The sequence below is a fragment of the Hippopotamus amphibius genome, chromosome 4, assembly GCF_030028045.1.
Source record: "Hippopotamus amphibius kiboko isolate mHipAmp2 chromosome 4, mHipAmp2.hap2, whole genome shotgun sequence".
Lineage (NCBI taxonomy): Eukaryota > Metazoa > Chordata > Mammalia > Artiodactyla > Hippopotamidae > Hippopotamus > Hippopotamus amphibius.
In genome coordinates this window covers 111,821,966-111,841,057 of record NC_080189.1, presented here as the reverse complement: position 1 = coordinate 111,841,057, position 19,092 = coordinate 111,821,966, and the positions used below count along the sequence as shown (strand labels likewise).

At 46.9% G+C, this 19,092-nt stretch overlaps 1 protein-coding gene across 1 annotated transcript in view; it reads left to right on the top strand.

The window, feature by feature from the left end:
- Nucleotides 1-19,092, top strand: part of PRKCQ (protein kinase C theta) — a 131,901-nt gene that overhangs the window by 96,383 nt on the left and 16,426 nt on the right. Inside the window, exons 13-15 of the mRNA XM_057732048.1 lie at nucleotides 5,732-5,823; nucleotides 8,172-8,234; nucleotides 15,477-15,615. Coding sequence (XP_057588031.1) covers nucleotides 5,732-5,823; nucleotides 8,172-8,234; nucleotides 15,477-15,615 — 294 coding nt within the window. The remainder of the gene's footprint in view (nucleotides 1-5,731; nucleotides 5,824-8,171; nucleotides 8,235-15,476; nucleotides 15,616-19,092) is intronic.

The following is a 19,092-nucleotide window of genomic DNA, read 5'->3' as shown; positions in this document are numbered from 1 at the left end:
AAGGTGTAAAGCTCCACGGAGGTAGTCGGCAGTCTGAAGGGGACTCACCTCCACTCTGACGTTAGTCCAGACTCGGGCATCTATAGTGCTGGTAACAAGGGTGGGGTCCACAAAGGTAGATACTCGAAGGCAGCATCTTGGTTGAACTTGGACCGTAATGATTTAAAGGATTTGGCCTTGAAAACCACTGAGATTAGTACACATCTGTCATCTGAAAGATGATTTTTTTCCCCCAGCCCTTAGATTAGCAAAGTATCTATTTCTATTCCTGTATATAACTTTTACCTGCCTTCCTTTTTACCAACATAAATTGCTTTCACAGCTAAATTTTATACAGAGATTTTTACAAAGAAAGTGGATACAAAGGAATTTAGATGTTAGAGGCCCCCTAAAGTGGTCTCTCATGTTTTTCTAAGCACATAGGAGAATAGACTATACCGTTCTGTCAGCCAAGTGATGAAAGATATTTCTAGACATTGCTTTGGAAAATACAGTACTCTGTACACACTCAGAATCTTCTGCTAATTCAAATTTTTGAAAGTACTCAGTATGTATATTTAAATGACTTGCAAGAATAAGTACCTTTTTTAAAGAAAAAAAAAAAGAGAGCCACAGAGCTTTGAATACCCATCTATCTACAGAATATCAGCATTGATTATCAAGCAAAGCAATAACTAACTCTGACTCGCCCGTATTTATGGAGTTGGGATCAAGAACGGCACATCTGCCATAGGTATATTGCACGCTGGAGAGGTGAGAGAGAAATAAATATTATTGGATGATGTATCAAATGCTTTATTAGTGGGAGGTTCTTCAGTGTTATTCAATGAATCACTTCTTCCAGGGGCCATAATCATTGTACCGTCAGAGCCCAACTAAAACTGACATCCCGAACAGGGCGGAAATATGCTCAGTGTTTTATGGTTTCATTCATAAGAACCTTAGCCATTTCCCCGTTGGAGGGAACACCCTGAGGCAACCTTCCTCTCATAAAATTCACTTTTCATGGAGCTACTTGACAAAATGCTATGTTTTTGCCGCCTAAGTAGGCAAAGGGAAAAATTCGCCAAATACTGCTTAGATTGAGGGGGGAGGGGAGTGCATGGCGTGAATCCTAGAGGTTATTGAGTTCTAATCCTTTGTTTGGACTCTTTTCTGAAATTGGAAATAATACAGACTCATCTCTGAGCAGGGGTGCTTGAGTTCTTTCTAAGAGAACAAAACATGATTCAGAAACAAAATACAGGGACTTCCCTGGTGGCGCAGTGGTTAAGAGTGTGCCTGCCAATACAGAGGACATGGGTTCGAGCCCTGGTCCAGGAAGATCCCACGTGCCGCGGAGCAACTAAGCCCGTGCGCCACAACTACTGAGCCCTCATGCTGCAACTACTGAAGCCCGAACACCTAGAGCCCATGCTCTGCAACAAGAGAAGCTGCTGTTCACCGCAACTAGAGAAAGCCTGTGCACAGCAACAAAGACCCAATGCAGCCAAAAAAAAAAGAAACAAAATACAAAGACAAATCAAAAAGTGATTCAATGGCCACTCTTGTCTATAAAACAGTGCTAACTCATTCTGTCCTGAGCATTCTGCTTTTCAGCACTCAGTGCATCGCAGGATTAACTTAGACATTAAACGAGCCAGGACCATGACACAGAGAGGTATTTGCCCCCAACCAGTAGCCAAGCTCTATTAGCACAACCAGGAGACTAATTAAATAGGAAGAAGCCCTCTGACCTCTATTTTGTGACCTTCTTTGGGGCATATCATGGTAGGTCATAAGGAACCCAAGCCATAATGCTGACCTCCTTGGAGAAAGTTACAAGAGAAGGCTCATCTCTGTGCCTTTCAAATATGCATTGTCTTTGGACAAAGATTTAAGAATTTTGCAAGTATAACATCCTCTTACCAGCATGTACTTTATCATGTGGGAAGCATTACGTAGGTTTTGTCATGTGCTCAATAACCACAGTTTGTGAATTTCATATTTTTCTCCAAGAAAAAGGAAAAGAAATTAAAGTGAAAATCAGGGCGTCTTTATTTAGGCTAGTAAAGAGGAATTTGGTCAAAGGGTCTCACCAATACTTCTCATTTTTCAGACGTTGAGACTGAGGCCCAGGGATGGTGCGACTCACCTGACCACACAGCTAGTTAGGGATGCACAGGGGAGAATTTCCTCTCCCAGATGCTGTGCCGGGGGCTGCTGACGAATTCTAAGTCCAGGGAAGTTTGGGAGCATCCCGCCCCACCACACACACACAGCATCACTACTTTACCTCTCATTCCGCTCGGAAGACTCATTCGCATCAGTTAATGTGTCACCAGCATGGAGAAGAGGGGGGTCTTCGCTGGAGTGACACCGGTCACAAGCCCACCTTCCCTTCGCCTTGCCTGCTTTGCCTTTTTTCCCAACTCTGATCAGAACGGAAAGACAGCACTGGAGGAGATTTACCTCCCTGGAGGAGATCTAACTCCCTGTTTTCCTCCTTGTTTCAAGATCCACAGAACTGTGCAGTTCCTTTCTCTGTGACATATCAGCTGGGTGTTTTTCTGACATTGTGCAGATGAAAATTAAGAAATGTGGAAATACGGGAATATATAGTGACGTCCAGCACCATTTCTTGAAGAGACTGTCTTTGCTCCATTGTAGTGCATTTGCTCATTTGTCAAAGATCAGTTGACTGTATTTATGTGGGTCTATTTCTGGGCTTTTCTGTTCCATTGATCCATTGGTCTGTCCTTTCACCAATACCACCATCTTGATTGCCGTCGTTTTATACTTAAGTCTCGAAGTCGGGAAAGGTCAGTCCTCCAATTTTGTTCTTCTTCAACACTTTGTTGGCCACCCTGGATCTTTTGCTTCTCCTCCATGCAAACTTTAGAGTCAGTTTGTCGATACCCGCCCAGTGACTCCGTGGGATTTTGATTGGGATCGTAGAGGATCTGTAGGTCACGTTCGGAAGCACTGACATCTTGGCAATATTGTCTTCCTATTTATGAACGTGGACTTTCTCTCCATTTATTTAGTTCTTGTGATCTGTTCTTTTGACTGGCTTTTCAATGGTTTACGATGACAACAGCTCCCAGTTCTGAAGTGCAGGGTGAGTGCCAGCGCTGAGCTAGCTTTCTCCATAGCTCACCTCAGTTACTACTCAGGACAACCCTGTGAAGCAGCAGTGTTATTCCTTCTGTTTTGCAAGTGAAGACTGTGAGGCTCGGGAGAGGTTAAGTCACTAAGGTCCCGAGTAGAGGAAACCGGAACTCAGGTCTGAGTGAGAGCAAAGCCCGTGGTCCTAACAGTTGCCTTGAGTCCCGTCCTTCTGGGTTTGGTTCTTCCTGACCCAGTCCAGAGTTTCTCTAGCTGGCAGGCTTTTCTTTCAGATACCCTTGCTGAACCCCTGCAGGGTTCCTTTGGCTCTGAGCACTCCTTCCCCAGCCATTTATGAAATTTTGAGTCTGTTAGAGTTGTGTTTACTTTTTATGAAGGGACTTGGGATCCAGCTTTTCAGAGGTTTAGCCCTGCTTCCCAATGTGGCCCTCAAAACCCACACCCCAGGACTGCATGGCCTGTGTGTGCAGACATTTATGCTCATTTCACCACAGAGCCTCTCCCTGGGCCCAGGGGGGCCCAGCAGTTCCCCGGACGAATGGATTCTCAAGGCTTCCAAACGGCTGTCAGAACCTTCTAGAAGAGGGCGGAGATCCTCAGAACAGCATCCTCTAGAGGGATAGCAGACCTCCCCATTCTGCCCACCCACACTGGACTTCCAGGCATGGACTGCCCTCACCCCCTTTAAGGAGCCCACGTTTTAGCTGCTGTTTGCCCAAACCAAAGGCTTAAACCAAAGCAAAATACCGTCATAAATAACCAAAGACAATCAAAGGACTTTTTTCAGTGCCCCAGCTTAATATAAAGATGAGAACTAGACCAGATTTGAAAGATTTATTGTGGAGCCGTAAAACCTTTCAGTAGAATTAAGTGTGGCATCTGACAGGCTATAAACCTCCACTACTGTTTCGTCAACAATCCCTATGACAGTGTGGCCTCCTCAGGATGGCCGTGGTAGTAAATGCTGACCACACCCCGTGACTCCTTATATTCCCAACCACTGCACAAATTCAGCCCCCAACCCTCACCACTGGGTGCGAAGTCTGATTCAGACGTGAGAACTGTGGGACCGCTGTCCCGGGGACGTGTAGAAGTCAGAGTCGACCTTTTGCCTCCAGTCACCTTCCCCCCACCTTCTCCAAGTCCAAACAGACAATTTGTAAATTCCAAAACAGTAACCTTTATCGGAATTTGTAACCATCGTAACGCTTTGAAGGAACCTTCCATCTGAGCTCTATGATGAACGCTCTTACTTTAAGCTGGTCTAGCTCTCGTTCTCCTGAGTACTTGAGATGCCACCATCCTAGTTTTGGATACGGAGGTGAAGATGAGAAGATGTTCACACGGTACTTATGGGAACAAGAGCTAGTGGGAAGGGGTGCTAGTGAGGAAGCAGCCGTGTGCACGCGGGGCAAGAGGTGCGTCTCAAACCATGTCCAAAATATCAGTGTTGAGTTAGGATTTGTGTCAGCAGAGGATCTGGGCTCATCCCCAAGGGAAAGGGTGGGCCCCAAGTAAGGACGCGGGGCACAGAAACCAAGATCTGAGGTCAGCTTTGGAAAAGGCAGGACGTTTACCTTTCCCCGAATTATTGAGCGCGTTGCCACCCCGTGTGCTTTGCCGGTTCTGTGCAGACGCAGCCTCAGGACCCAGGCAGCGTGTGTGTCAGCGTCAGACCAGAACGGTTTCCACAGCACCACATATGCCCCAGGGCCTCAAAACTTAAAGGTTAATTCTGTCACACAGTCGCCCAGGTGAGGTTTCCAGGCACTGATTCACACACAGACGCACCGCTGTCTCCACACTGAGCGGGTTACTAATTCTGTGGTTCACACGGGTTCTCAAAATCAGGGTGCTCCTGGGATCATCAGCATACACACTGGGGAGGCCTTGTCTCACACTGGAGGAGCTCAGGCTCCCTGGAATCAGCCACCTCTGAGGCTTTGACCTCGCCGCGAAGACCCCTCAGGCTTGCTTTCAATAGCTGCCATGCGCGGGCAACGGCCCCAACAACAGGCACGGCGTCCTGCTAGGAGCAGCGCGCTGACTCCTAAGCTCTGACACGCGGCAGGTGAAGCCAGGACTGGAGAGGAGTGTGAGCTCCCTGCAGGCAGGGCTGTGTCTCCGTCTTGGATGGACGAGGCTGGCGTGAGCTTGCCCACTCCCACTCTGGCCATGCCCAGAGGATACGTTCAGAACGACTTACTTAAATGAGTGAACGCTTTCAAGCCCTGTCCCTGGAGTCAGAGCCCCCGACTTGACCTCTTGACCATCCTACACACTGTCAATTTCAGTAGGTATACAGCCGGCACCCATTAAAGTGCCCAAGACCATCCCCCTGTCGGGTGGGCAAGTCCGGCTGGACCCTCCCTCGTGCTGCAACCCCATCTGCTGCATCCTAGCATCCAGGCATCCTAGAAGACATCACACACACTCCTTCTGGATCCCCCAGGCTTCTTGGGGTTCGGAAATGCTGATCAGCTGAATTATCTTGCCAGCCTTTTTATAAGGGATTTCGAAAGACAGCATTGGTTCCTCTGAAATAATGAGACCCATTTACAAGGTAATCCTTATTTTGTTACTTTAAAGCAGCTCACAGAGGGGTTGTTGTGTCTTTCTGCAGGAAAACCTCTTTTTTGTGATGGAGTACCTCAACGGAGGAGACTTAATGTACCACATCCAGAGCTGTCACAAGTTCGACCTTTGCAGAGCAACGTAAGAACCCTTTGTAGGGTGGGGGGGTCCCTGCTGGTCTTGTTGGGGACTGGGGTCCTTGGTGCCCCCACCGTGCTCTTTCCCACGTGGCACTCTTCCTGTTTCTCACTCAGTGGGCCTAAACCCCAGGGCCAGGTGACCCCAGAAACACATCCAGCGAGGCAACTGTTTTCCCAGCTTGTGAAGCTTGCATTCAAGTTGGTTTTGTTTCATTTCTCTGCTGCGAGATCAACTACTTGGTTTCTTAAGGAACCACCCCAGTGCATTAGGCGTCTAAATCATCTGAACCCAGAAGCAATATTTGCCCCCTGAATAGACGTCACATGGCGCACAGATGGGCAGGGGGGTCATGGGATGGGGGCCTTTAAAGGGAAGCTCAGTGTGAAGGCATGAGGCGTTAAGCTCTGGGAGCAGGAGAAGTAGGAAACACGGAGAGACATTTGCTCTCTCGCAAGAATAAACGTTTGCCTCCTTTGGCATCAAGCCACCCTCGACGCAGGCGAAGTCAAGCAGAGTGGGCTTACTGGGGGGGGGGGGGGGGGACTGCAGCTGAGTCCCACAGAATCCCCACACTCTTCCTCCCACGAGCCCTCTTTCCTGAGTCATCCAACCACTGAGACATTCATAAAAGAAAACCGTGCCCCTGGCCCCGCTTGAAAGTGTGGGTACACACTAGCCTTCCTTGCTATACGCTCAGTAATGTCACTCACCCCTAATGAACACTCGGGGTGATTCAGCTCGAGCTGCATTGAGAGACAGACTTTTCCACCAGCTCCTGCAGAAACCCCGGCCGAAGTGGCTGTTTTGTCAAGTCCAGTGGGTAGCACGCCACTGATCTCGTTGCCTCCAGGAACCACCAGCCAGGTGCCCGGAGATGACTGCATGAGATTTCTGCAGCACAGAAATCATCGGGCATCTTTCTGCTAGAAAGGATTCTCGTGATCCACCATCCCCCCTCAGGTCTGTAAGGCATGAAAGCCACGGCAGACGCAAGCCATCCATCTGTCCTCACTGTGTCCCAGGAAGGGGTTTCTGCATTCTTCTCCGAGATCCAGCAGACCTCACCTGCAGGAAGTTCTCCCTTATCTCTAACTTTAATCCTCCTAGTGATGGTGTCAACTGACCTCCTTTGAGTCTGTCATCTTTGAAGGTGGAGAGCGAGGTCTCACCTCCCAGCTTCTCATACGGGAACATCCCTGTTTGACTACACCTCACTTGTGCTTTGCAGATACTTTGTTTTTTTATAAAAGGAGGTTTGTGGCAACTCTGTGTTGCCAGGTGACGGTTAGCATCTTTTAGCTGTATTTTTTAATTTTTTTAATTGAAGTATAGTTCACAACGAGTGTTTTTAATTAAGGTATGTCCGTATGCTAACGCATATATATGGAATCTAAAAAAATAGTGATGAACCCAGTGGCAGGGGAAGAATAAAGATGCAGATGTAGAGAACAGACTTGAGGACATGGGGCAGGGGGGCGGGGGGCCAAGCTGGAACAAAGTGAGAGAGTAGCATTGACATATACACACGAGCAAGTGTAAAATAGATGGCTAGTGGGAAGCTGCTGCCTAACACAGGGAGATCAACTCGATGCTTGGTGATGACCTAGAGGGGTGGGATAGGGAGGCTCAGGAGGGAGGGCACATGGGGATATATGTATAAATACAGCTGAGTCACTTTGTTGTACAGCGGAAACTGGCACAACAGTGTCAAGCAATTATAGTCCAATAAAGATCTGAAAAAATAAAATAAAAATAGACACCATAACTAAAAAAAAAAAAATTAACATATGCACTTTTTTTAGATATAATACTAGTGCATACTTCACAGACTACAGTATAGTGTCAACATGAGTTTTATATGCACTCACGTGACTCGCTGTATTGCGGTGGGCTGGAACCGAACCTGCGAGGCCCCTGGGATCTGCCTGTGTGCGTTCCTCCTCCTCTCAGGCTGCACTTCTCACATGTGGACACGTCAGGTCTGTGTGGAATGACCTGCAAACAGGTCTAAGGAGTCCAAGTAGATTTTATAATAAAAGGGAAATAATTTTCCCTTTTATTACACTTCATGTTTTTGAATGTTTTATCAGCAAAAAAACAAAAATGTGAGCATTTTAGTTTACAGTCTAAGAATAAGCCCTAGATACAGGTAGGGCTAAATATTCCAGCTCTGTTTCATTCTCTCAGCGCTGAAGCTGGATGTGTAGAATGGATAATATCTTCCTTTTGATGCGATTAAACAAAAGTCTGTGTGTACTTTTAGCAGAATGCTGTGCACTCGCTATATAAAGAGGGGAGCTTTTTTCCCAGTAAACAGTCTTGTTGAGCCTCGACTTTCCTTCCCGCAGGTTCTACGCTGCCGAAATCATTCTCGGGCTGCAGTTCCTTCATTCCAAAGGAATCGTCTACAGGTGAGTTTTACTCTTGGGAAACAAGCACTGGGACATCTGAATTTCCTGGCCTGGGTGATTTCATCAGTGTGCCTGAGTGATGTGCAGTGGTCAGTGTGCTTTCGGGGCAGAAAGTTCCACACCCGGGCTTCCTGCCCAGAGTGACCGCACGCATGGTGCTTTAACCACCAAGGAGGAAATTCCAGTCTCGATAGCAGTAAGGCTCTGATTCCATTTTGTTCTTTATTCAGACCCTGTAGTTCTCTCTCTCACCTCTTTTTGTCTCATTTCCTTTCGTTACTTTCTCTTTGGCACCTTAGTGTTGCTTTCTTCCGTCTTCTGTATCTCTCGTTCTTGCCTGTATTTGCGTATTGAATGTCCTCCTTCTGGGTGGGGCGGGGTGGGGGTCTTCCTTGAATACACACACACCTGTGGAAACCAATGAGCCTACATCTTGTCCACCTGCCCAGGATACCACGTGTACCTTCTTCTTGAGCGGATGTCTGTCCAGAATCTATTGTACACCATCATTTCACATCCTTCTTGGATGAAAGCAAATGTACTTCAACCTCCTTACTCAGAGCACAGTTGACACTTATTTAACATACACATCTTCAAAGGCTCAGTTGTCTAGTTTCCAACTCACCGCAGACTGGGTTGGGGGGCTAGGGATATATTTTTTAAAAAAAGAGAGAGAGGGGAGCTAGACAGGATGCTGGCTGGAGGCTGGTACAGTGACCATGGTGGGAAGGGAAGCTGAGAACCTGACATAAAGGGAAGATGCAGGACAACCTCAGGGCCCCAGCAGAGTGGGATCAAGTGCTCTTCTGTGGCAGATGCTCACAGGACTGACCGGAGTCATCAGTAAAGGCTATGTGATGGTCCACACAGATTGCTGAAGACGGCAAACTGTGTCTAATACAGCCCAGAAGCATTCTGTCCGGGATGGCCAGTACTGGGCTTTGGTGCTTACAGAGTAGGCTGAAAATCCACTTAGGGAAACCTCTCCATTTCCAGAGGGTGCAGCCAAGTGAGCCACAGAACTAAAGACTTAGGGGAGGTTTTGGAACTCCATTTTCTTAGGCCGTCTCTTTGGCATCCTTTGGATATACTTTTGTATACTTTTGTACTTGGCAGGGGCGGGGGTGCTATCTACAAAACAGTAGGTTAAAAATCTGTTTTATACCATTCTTAAATCTCCAGGAAATTGAGAAATACTCACCAGAACATCGAAAATCCTGATCAGATTCCGTGGTTTGTTTTTCTTTTTCTGTCTGTAATACCTGCAGTATCCCTAAGATACACCTGTAATGAGGCACTTGGTAGATTCTGTAGGATGGGTGCATGGATGGATAGGAAAGAGGGAGGAAAAGTTAGAAGATTGGAGAGAAGATCTTAGGGCTGAAAGGAATCTCATGCAACCAAACCCTACACGCCCCAGCACAGTCTCTCTATCCACAAAACAATGCTTCTGTCATTTCATCTTGTAAATTACTGACACTCAGGACAAAAAGACTATGGAGCATCCATAAGTGTCTTTAATATCACAAACTGCACCCATTCTATAGCTCTTACTACATCCGTCTATGAGAAATCATGTTTTCTAAGGCTTCTTGTGCACTAATAAAATTTTTTTAAAAAGTCCTGGGTTTCTTTAGCAGTGTACTCACTGAGGCTGTAGGAAATCCTTGAAAAACGTGGAATAATTAAAACTGGGTAAGGTCATCCGGCAGGTGCACTGACACTGAGATTGGCCTTGAGAAATTATCCAGCTGCCCATTGTAACTTTCCTGGGCTGAACTTTTCATTGCCCACTGAATTAGCAAGGGGATTCTATTAGTTTCCTTTTTCTGACCTCTTATGATTATCATATTAGTTTTGAAGGGTTGCCATAGAAATCAGCACAAACTTGATGGCTTGAGCCAACAGCATTGATTCCCTCACAGCTCTGGAGTCCAGAGGTCCAAAATCAAGGTGTCGGCAGGGCCACGCTCCCTTTGCAGGCTCTAGAGGAGGACCCATCCTGGCCTCTCCCAGCTTCTGGTGGCCCCAGGTGATCCGGGCTTGGGAATCACTCCAGTCTGTGCCTCCGTCTTCACACGGCCTCCTCTTCTCCCCATCTCTTCCCTGTATGTCTCGCATAAGGACACTTGACATTGGATTTAGGGACCACTCAGATTATCCAAGATGACCTAATTTCAAGATCCTTAACTTACATCTGCAAATACCCTTTTTCCAAATAAGGTCTCGTTCACAAGGTTCCAGGGATTAGGACATAAATATCTTGGCGGGGGGGGGGGGGGGGGGACCATTAAACCCACTACAGCTGGTAACGTAGACGCACCATCCACTGATTGCACAGCCTTTGTTAAGCATCGTGGTGGATACAGAAGCTGTAGACATCCCAACCTCTGGATACCTAATGAGCCACTTTCTGGCTCTCTACTTTGGGTTTTGGTTTTTTGGAGGTAAAATATAAGTAATTGAAAAGACACAAACAGCAGCCTCTTAAAAAGTCCAAGTGAATAAGATTCTGATGAAAAGTGCCAAAGGGAAGAAAAATGAAGGTATCCGCAGAATTGGGTGACGGTATGCCACCAGGAAGTCCCTATCCAAAAGCGGAGTTTTTTAAAGGGGGAGGGGCTTTATAAGTAGAAGAAAGGACTCCAGAAAAGGCACCAATAGGGGTGAGGAGGTCTAGTGGAGGGATGTTAAACAAATTGCGCCCAGCTTTTATGGCAAGGCTGTTGTCAGCTGTCAAGAGAACGGAGGCCGAGCGCCGTAGAGGAACAGGTGGCAGCATCGTCCCTGACCGTCTGCCGGAGGAATCGTAAAAGCAGTGGCATCTTAAAAAATACCTCAGCCCTGGCTTGGCTCAAATGTAAGACCAAGGAGCTGGAAAATATGCAGACATAGAAAAAAGAAGAATCTAGGGCTTCCCTGGTAGCACAGTGGTTAAGAATCCACCTGCCAATGCTGGGGACACGGGTTCGATCCCTGGACCGGGAAGATCCCATATGCCACGGAGGAACGAAGCCCGTGTGCCACAGCTGCTGAGCCCACATGCTGCAACTACTGAAGCCCACGTGTCTAGAGCCTGTGCTCTGCAACGAGAGAAGCCACTGCAATGAGAAGCCTGCACACAGCAACGAAGAGTAGCCCCCACTCGCCACAACTAGAGAAAGCCCATGTGCAACAATGAAGACCCACTGCAGCCAATAAATAAATAAATATTTTTAAAAAGAAAGAAAAGAAAAAGAAGACTCTAGAATCTGAAGTCTTAGAAATATTAGAACTTAAAGGGGCCTTAAGATGATCTTTGACCGATGACACTGGGTCCAACCCGCGTATCTGAAACCACTTACAAATGCTTTCCTGTGGATGATCTCATGGGAGGCTCACAAGTCCTGCAGGATAAGCAAGGCTGGCATCATTGTACCCATTTTACGGATGAGCCAGTAAAGGGTTAGACTTGGCTTGGCTGAGCTGCTTAGTGATGAAACTTGGATTTGGAAGCTGGTTCTTCTGGTTCCCACTCTGCCTCTTGCAAATGGAGAAGCTTTGGTTATGTTGACAACACAATGGAAAGAAAGGCTTCCACTTGAGTTCTTGGTTATACCTGATGCCCTGATATGCAGCCCTTGGGCAGGCACGTGCTTCCCAGAGCCACGCCAGGTGACCTGGACCCTGAAGGTCCTTTCTGGGTCCTGGTGTCCTGTGAGGTACCTGTGAACACGCTGGCCTTTGCGTCCTTTTCCAGCTAGTCTTCCTCTGCCTTCATCCCTTCCTGCCCCGTATGGGTGTCTGCCTCTGCATGGGAGGCCTTCTGGACCTTTCCCCTTCTGACTCAGATCTCTCAAAGCGTCAATGACTCCTCTCTCCCAACCCTGTAACACACCAGCCCCACTTTAGAGGGTGGATTGAAAATTGGACATGAAGCTTGTTTTCCTAGCTTGAGGCCTAGAGAACATTCATTTTTAGAATTGACTAAAATGTATCCTTGCAGTCACAATAGACTCTGAGTATCTTAGCAAGACCAGTTGAATGCAAAAGACCAGGTGAGCGTGGTTTAGGGGTGTGTAAGAGAGGGTAAAGCCTGGATTTGCATCCTAGCCCCGTGACTGTGTGAGCTGAGACAGATTGTATAACTTCTAGGAGCCTTTGTTTCCATTAGATAAATATAGATAAAAACAGTGATTCCAGATCAAAGGGCTCTTGTGAGAATCAAATGATAAAATGCATGTGGAAGAAATTCCAATATTAGATATTAGGTTCATTACCCTAGTGAGCTGTGCACAGTACTGCAGCTGGACATCTGGCTGCCTACTGATGACCCCAAAACCCTCCTTCAGCCAGATCACCAGGAAGATACATGTGTGGCTATAAATGCTGCAGATGTGTTTCATGTAGCGGAAACCCAAGGTAGTTTAGTACAGTGTGTGGATTAGGAAATGCACCTGCAGTTGTAGCACAAGGTGTTAAATGTGACCTACAGTTGGACTCACTGGAATATAATCCTTAAGTCACGATGAAAGTGGATTTTATTAAGGTGAAGCAACAGGCAGAAGGCCTGCCTAAGGAGACGACTTCAACGTATTGGAAGTCTTTCGTCCTGATAATGAAAATGTGACAGCATCTGAGTTAGGATGGGAAAAACAGAACCGATACTGCTGTGAGTGTATGAAGATACACATTCCCATATCCTGGAGGTATCCATGCACCTGGCCAGACAGAAACCATTGGTGATGCATCGGTGCTGGAGGTTAGCAAGCCGGCCCAGATGCCAGAGGTCAGCTGTGGGGAACACCTGCTAGTAGCATCACCCCACCAAAACAGAACTGCATCCCATGCTCACTTTCTCTGGCTAATTTACTCACAGAAGGTGAGAAAGCGACAAAAGGGAACCATTACTCGGGACTTAATTGCAGCTGACCATCACTGGTGGTGAGGTAGTCCCTGGCTGGTGACAAATTCATTCAGCAAACATTCTTTGGCCAACCCAGTATTTATGGAATATTTATGATCAACACATGCTACACCCATCAGTGCATCACAGTTCAGCAAGTAACAGGCGATATGTATTTCCACCCTCATGAAGCCGAGAGTTTAACACGGGAGATAAAACAGAGTGATGGGACTTTAGAATGTGGTTACTGATTACAAGCAACATAAAAACCACTCAGACTTTTGCTTAAGCAGAAGCTAAGCCTCCCTGAGAAAGTAGAATCAAGGATGCAGGCCCATCAGAACCAAAGTGGCTCATATCTCATCACCTGGGTTTCTCTTTGGGTTCACGTGGCCTCTGTCTCTGCCCTTGGCCAAGCCACTTCAGTCCCTTCTTTTACAAGCTGGTTTCTGTTCCTCCAAGGGCATGGTAGAGGACACACCACAGCAGCCCTAAGCATCGGGCACCCAACCAAGACAGACTGGTGCCGCCATGTTGCAAGCCCAACAAGTTTTTCCCCAGTCCACTGGGGTGGAGGAGACAGAGCTACTTGCCAGGCCCTTTGGGAGTAGAATCTTTGAGAAGGAAATTCTGAGCAACTTCTCATAGAGGAGGTACAGAAAAAGGCAAACAGAATAGCTCTTCCTACTCTCTCCCCAGTCATCTTAGCTCATTAAGGAAGGCAGTGGTAGCCACCACCCACCACATATCCTGGACTTAAAGTAGTTTTCACAAAGCTGAGAAATTCATGGGCAGATGAAGAGTAAGCTGGATGTTATATAACCAACAAGAATTCGTAAAATAGCACTGATAAAAGTTTAAAGAAACTGATGTCAAGTGTAATACCCAGATTATCTTCTTAAAAAATCCATTTTGCAGGTACGGGATCACGGAAAATGGTAGTTTGTGTAGGGGGAAAAAAAAAAGGACACCTGGAGGTTTTAGTTTACAGTGAGTTCCATGTTAACCATTGTTGTGATGGAGCTTCTCAAATAGCTAGTGCATAGCTTAGGCCACGGAGCTCAGAGGCAAGAGGACCAGGCCAGAAGCTAAGGATGCCACCGTCACCTGCACCTGTGAGATTATGTATCTGGAAGATACCGGTTCTATTCTGAGCACCACTTCTAAGAAAATTGACAAATTCGAGATATTTGCAGGGTAGGGGCCAGAATGTTGGAGAGTCTGAATACCATGCTGTGTAGGGAATAAAGTTCCTCAACTTGGTCAAGGAAAGACAAGAGAAAGCCTGGTGTCACTTTTTAGATATTTGGGGCATCACATGTGGTAAAGAAAGTATCCTTGGACCAACAGGTAAAGTCACAGGGAGGCACAGTTCGGCTCATTTTTTAAAAATCTTGTAACCAATTACATATCCCTAAAAATGAAATGGGCTGCCTTACAAGGATACTGGTTCTCTAAGGACAGAGGAATTTGTTGGCATGGTGTTCTGGGATCAGATGGATTCTGGTTCTAGAATTAACCTGTATTAGGAACACTTTTCCTTAATTGGTCTTAGAATTAGGTGCAGGATAATTTATCCACAAAAACAAATACTTAGAAAATGGCATAATGCGAGTATATTTTTAGGCCTTTCTTCCTTTTCTGTCACCCCCAGGAAAGGTGCTGGGATCAAGAGCCTCAGGTCTGTGTCTTGTCCGTGTTATATTAGCGGTACTCCTTGGTAATTCAGAAATGGGAATCAGTAACAACCTGTCATTTCCCCGAAAAGTCGGTTTTATCGACACCCCTAGCTTGCATGCAAGTGGATGGGCGTGTGTGTTGAGTCGTATTAAATACCTCCCTACACCAAACATACCACCAACCACCGGCCCCTGATGACATTTCATCACCAGCTAGTCCTTCACATCCAGGCTTTGTTCCTTGAAGGCCCTCTTAATATTGAAGGATGCTACTTTGCGAGATAACGTGTGATCTTTATGCAGCCCCATCTCGTCTCCTGCTTGGCCATGCATACGAGAAACATGCAGAGAGCTCCAGAGATGGACCAGGTATCGATACAGAAGATAGAGAACTCGGTCAGAGCCAGGCCCAGAGAAAGCTGACCTGGCCCACGAGGGGCTGTAGGTCAAGTCCTGGGCAGAGACGCTGATCAAGAAGGAAAACACCAAGGAGGAGCAGCAGTGACCCCGGAGCCACGTTGTAGATGGAGGGTCGGGGCTGAAAGGAGAGAGGAGGCCAGCAAAGCACCCACACGTGACCCTTCAGGCTGCGATGGGACACGCGACCACCGCTTATGTGGCAATTCCATGTTAACAAAACCATGTCTTATGGAAGTGAGAATTTGCTTTGCTTTTCAGGGACCTGAAGCTGGATAACATCCTGTTAGACAAAGACGGACACATCAAAATAGCGGACTTTGGGATGTGCAAGGAGAACATGTTAGGAGACGCCAGGACCAACACCTTCTGCGGGACCCCTGACTACATCGCCCCAGAGGTAGGATGTGCTGCTGTGGCCCCCTCCCCCACCCCAGGCCAGCACCACTGCTGTTTCCTCCCCTTTTGGTTCAGGATGTGTATTTGTTTTTCCGAGTATTTGACACATAGGCGCTGCTAGCATTGCACGGGGATGGTACCCGCACTAACTTCAGCATCTTGCCGAGGCATGAGGGACCCAGCAGGTCCTTCCCATCCTGGCTCCCCAACCCCAGCCTTAACATATATTCACTCTGCTCAGACCCACCAGAGGAAGCAACTGGAGAAGAACCAGGTAGACACAGAACAGGCTCGTGGGCATCCACCTAAGTCCAGTGGTTTGATTTTGGGACCAGAGAAACCTAAACTGTGATTTCCAAACTGCTACTGTGTAAGCCAGGAGAGGTCCCACTTCCCTCTCCTGTAAAATGAGAATCCGTCTCTCTCAAGTTATTGGGTCACGTGGGAGAGCCTATGAAAGCTAAGACAAAAACAAAAAGCAAACCCAAGCCATGGCTCTCATATCCTGAGCCCCTGGAAGAGCAGCGCTTGCTCAGAAGGCACCCATCAACCCAGGTCTCCCTACCGCCCCGCCCCCCAGTCCTGGACTCCACACCAGCTGCGTACCCCAGGGAGACGAGACACCCCCTTACCACGTGGTCCTTCCCACAGCATGAACTTTTCATCGCGGCTTTTTTATCTTTGAGACTCTCTGCACTACTGGATGACCGCTCTAATGTCAGGGTCTCTTTTTTTTTTTTTTTTTTTTTTTTTTTTAAATTTAATTTTATTTTTTTGGGGGGGGTACATCAGGTTCAATCATCTGTTTTTATACACATATCCCCGTATTCCCTCCCTTCCTTGACTCCCCCCCTTCGAGTCCCCGCCACCCTCCCCGCCCCAGTCCTCTAAGGCATCTTCCATCCTCGAGTTGGACTCCCTTTGTTATACAACAACTTCCCACTGACTATTTTACACTTGGTAGTATATATATGTCTGTGCTACTCTCTCGCTTCGTCTCAGCTTCCCCTTCACCCCCCGCCCCCTCCCATACCTCGAGTTCTCCAGTCCATTCTCAGGGTCTGTTTCTTACTCATGTTTTAAGAACTTGTTTTGAAATAATTATAAATTCACAAGAAGTTACCAAAAATAGTACAGAAACATCACCCATATTTACCCTCCACCGTTTTCCCTACTGGTTCAGTCTCACATAACTATGGTACAATATCAAAACCAGGAATTTTTTTTTTTTTTTTTTTTTGACTGCACGGCATTCAGGATCCTAGTTCCCCAGCCAGGGATCAAACCCTCGCCCCCTGCAGTGGAAGTGCCGAGTCCTAACCATTAGACTGCCAGGGAAGTCCCAAATCCAGGAGATGGATGTTGGTACAAGGTGTTTGTCGTTCTGCACCATGTTATCATGTGTGTAGATCTGTGGCATCTTATCCACTTTTATATCCAAGGATGGAGCAAAAGGCTCAGCACATGAAGGTGCTGATAGAGACCTTTGGAAAGAATGAACAGCTATTGATACGTGTGAGTGGTGATGGTGGTTTGATAGACAGTGATGGGTCTCTGGTTTCCGGAGCAAAACAAATTTGGCAGCAAATCTCTGTTGTTGCCAAAGTAACTGTAGCATCCTCAGTCTAAGAAACAGGAGACTCTGCCCTGCACGTATGTACTTAATTTTGATGTCACCTTGTTTAAATGCAAGCTTGGCCTCCGGTCAGCAGTTTATGGCTTTGACCTGTCCTGTCTATACACGCCTTATGCCACACCCTTTCCCGGGCAGTCCTTCCTCCTCAGTTCTGTTTCCTTCGGCCTCTTCCAGAACTTACCTTCAGAGACTGTCTTCTCTCTGCAGCTTCTGTTTCATTCTTTCACCGTCAAGCATGCTTGTCTTCACACAGTTCCACTCCTGGTCCTGTTTTCTCCCTGTACATTCTCCATGAGCAGCTGTATTTATGACTATGATATCAACTCCAAAATCAATACAGCCAGCCCAGGCTTCTCGCTCCAGACCCGTATGTCCGTTTTCCCGCGGAGATCTCCAACGAACTGTCACAGGCCATTCAGACATAACAGATCCCAAACCCACTCTGTTGAAATTGCCCCCGACCCCCCACACACACACACTCTCTCTCTCTCTCCCCACCTTTATCACTTTCCTGGAGAGTGACACGCACATCCATGCATCCAGTCACCCAGCCGGAAAACTGGAATTCTCCGTCTTCTCCTTCCTTCTTACCTCTCCCAAATCCAAACACCAAGACCTTCTAAATTTAGACCTCAGGGGTTCACACAGCTATCCTCACCCCTCCCTAATCCTGTGACTGGATTTAGAATCTCCGTTGATTCTTTTTTGATCCTCAGAATGAACCCTTTGGGAATTAAATCAAAGCTCTTCCAATCCCTCCCCATCTTATGGTTGCTACACTGCCCCAGGCCCTAGGCACCTCTGGTTGAACCCCAGTTATGCCTTTCCACCCGGCTCTCCTCTCCAGGACCACCCAACAGCCAGTGCATCCTCTTTACACATTTTCAAACTTTTCTGATCACCCCTCATCAGTTAAAAAAAGCATCACCAGTATATGTATATTTATTATAGATTATCCCCAACTAATATAGTCTGTGTTATAAAACATGCAGAAAAAGGAACAGGCTGAACTTAAGATGAAATAAAGTTTTAAATAACTAAGTTTTATTCTATTAATAGTACATTTTACGCTTTATTAAAATAATGAAGCTAAATGACTTTTTAAAATCTTAGTTTAACGCTGTATGATTCTGGCGCTGAAAAGCCTGATTCGTTCCTTTCAATTCCTGGTTTTATTGGCTCAGAGCTGAAAAGCGCCCTCACATGTAAGATAGATGCTACAATATGTACGTAAGGCAAGGTTCACCGCTGAGAATGGTGGATATAAGTCCAGAACGCACAACAGTGTTTTCTGATTTAGCCAACTTCCTGTCATAACTAATGAGACGGCCATTGTTTTTAGCCTGATCGTATCATGCCAGAGAGCTTTGGCACTGGGAGTGAATAAGGCCTCTGCACTGCCGTTTTCCACTTGGCATCGTCAGCACGGGCTTCAGGTCTCTTTGCAGATAACTTTTTAAGGTCTTGCCATTTTGTGAAACCAAGCTTCGTTCAAACAGAGCCCACCGATCCCCTTAACTGGGCACGCAGTACAGGTGACGCCCCTTAGGATAATAAGTGATTGTAATAGTCACGCACCTTCCAATGTGCTGAAGACAAATGCTCCGGCCAGGCCAGCACCAACTCCTCCCAAGATGAGGCTTCCCATTCCTCCCTCGGGAGACCTGTTCAGATTTCTAAACGAGGGCATCAGTGTCACTCTTGGAATTTTTTAAACTCACATAAATACAAGTTCTAATATTTTCTTTCCACATCTCAGCATTGCACTATCTGGGTGGCCCCTGGGGTGCATGCACTGCTCTGAGGGCCGCTGCTCCACCGTGTCACCAGATTTACCTTTCC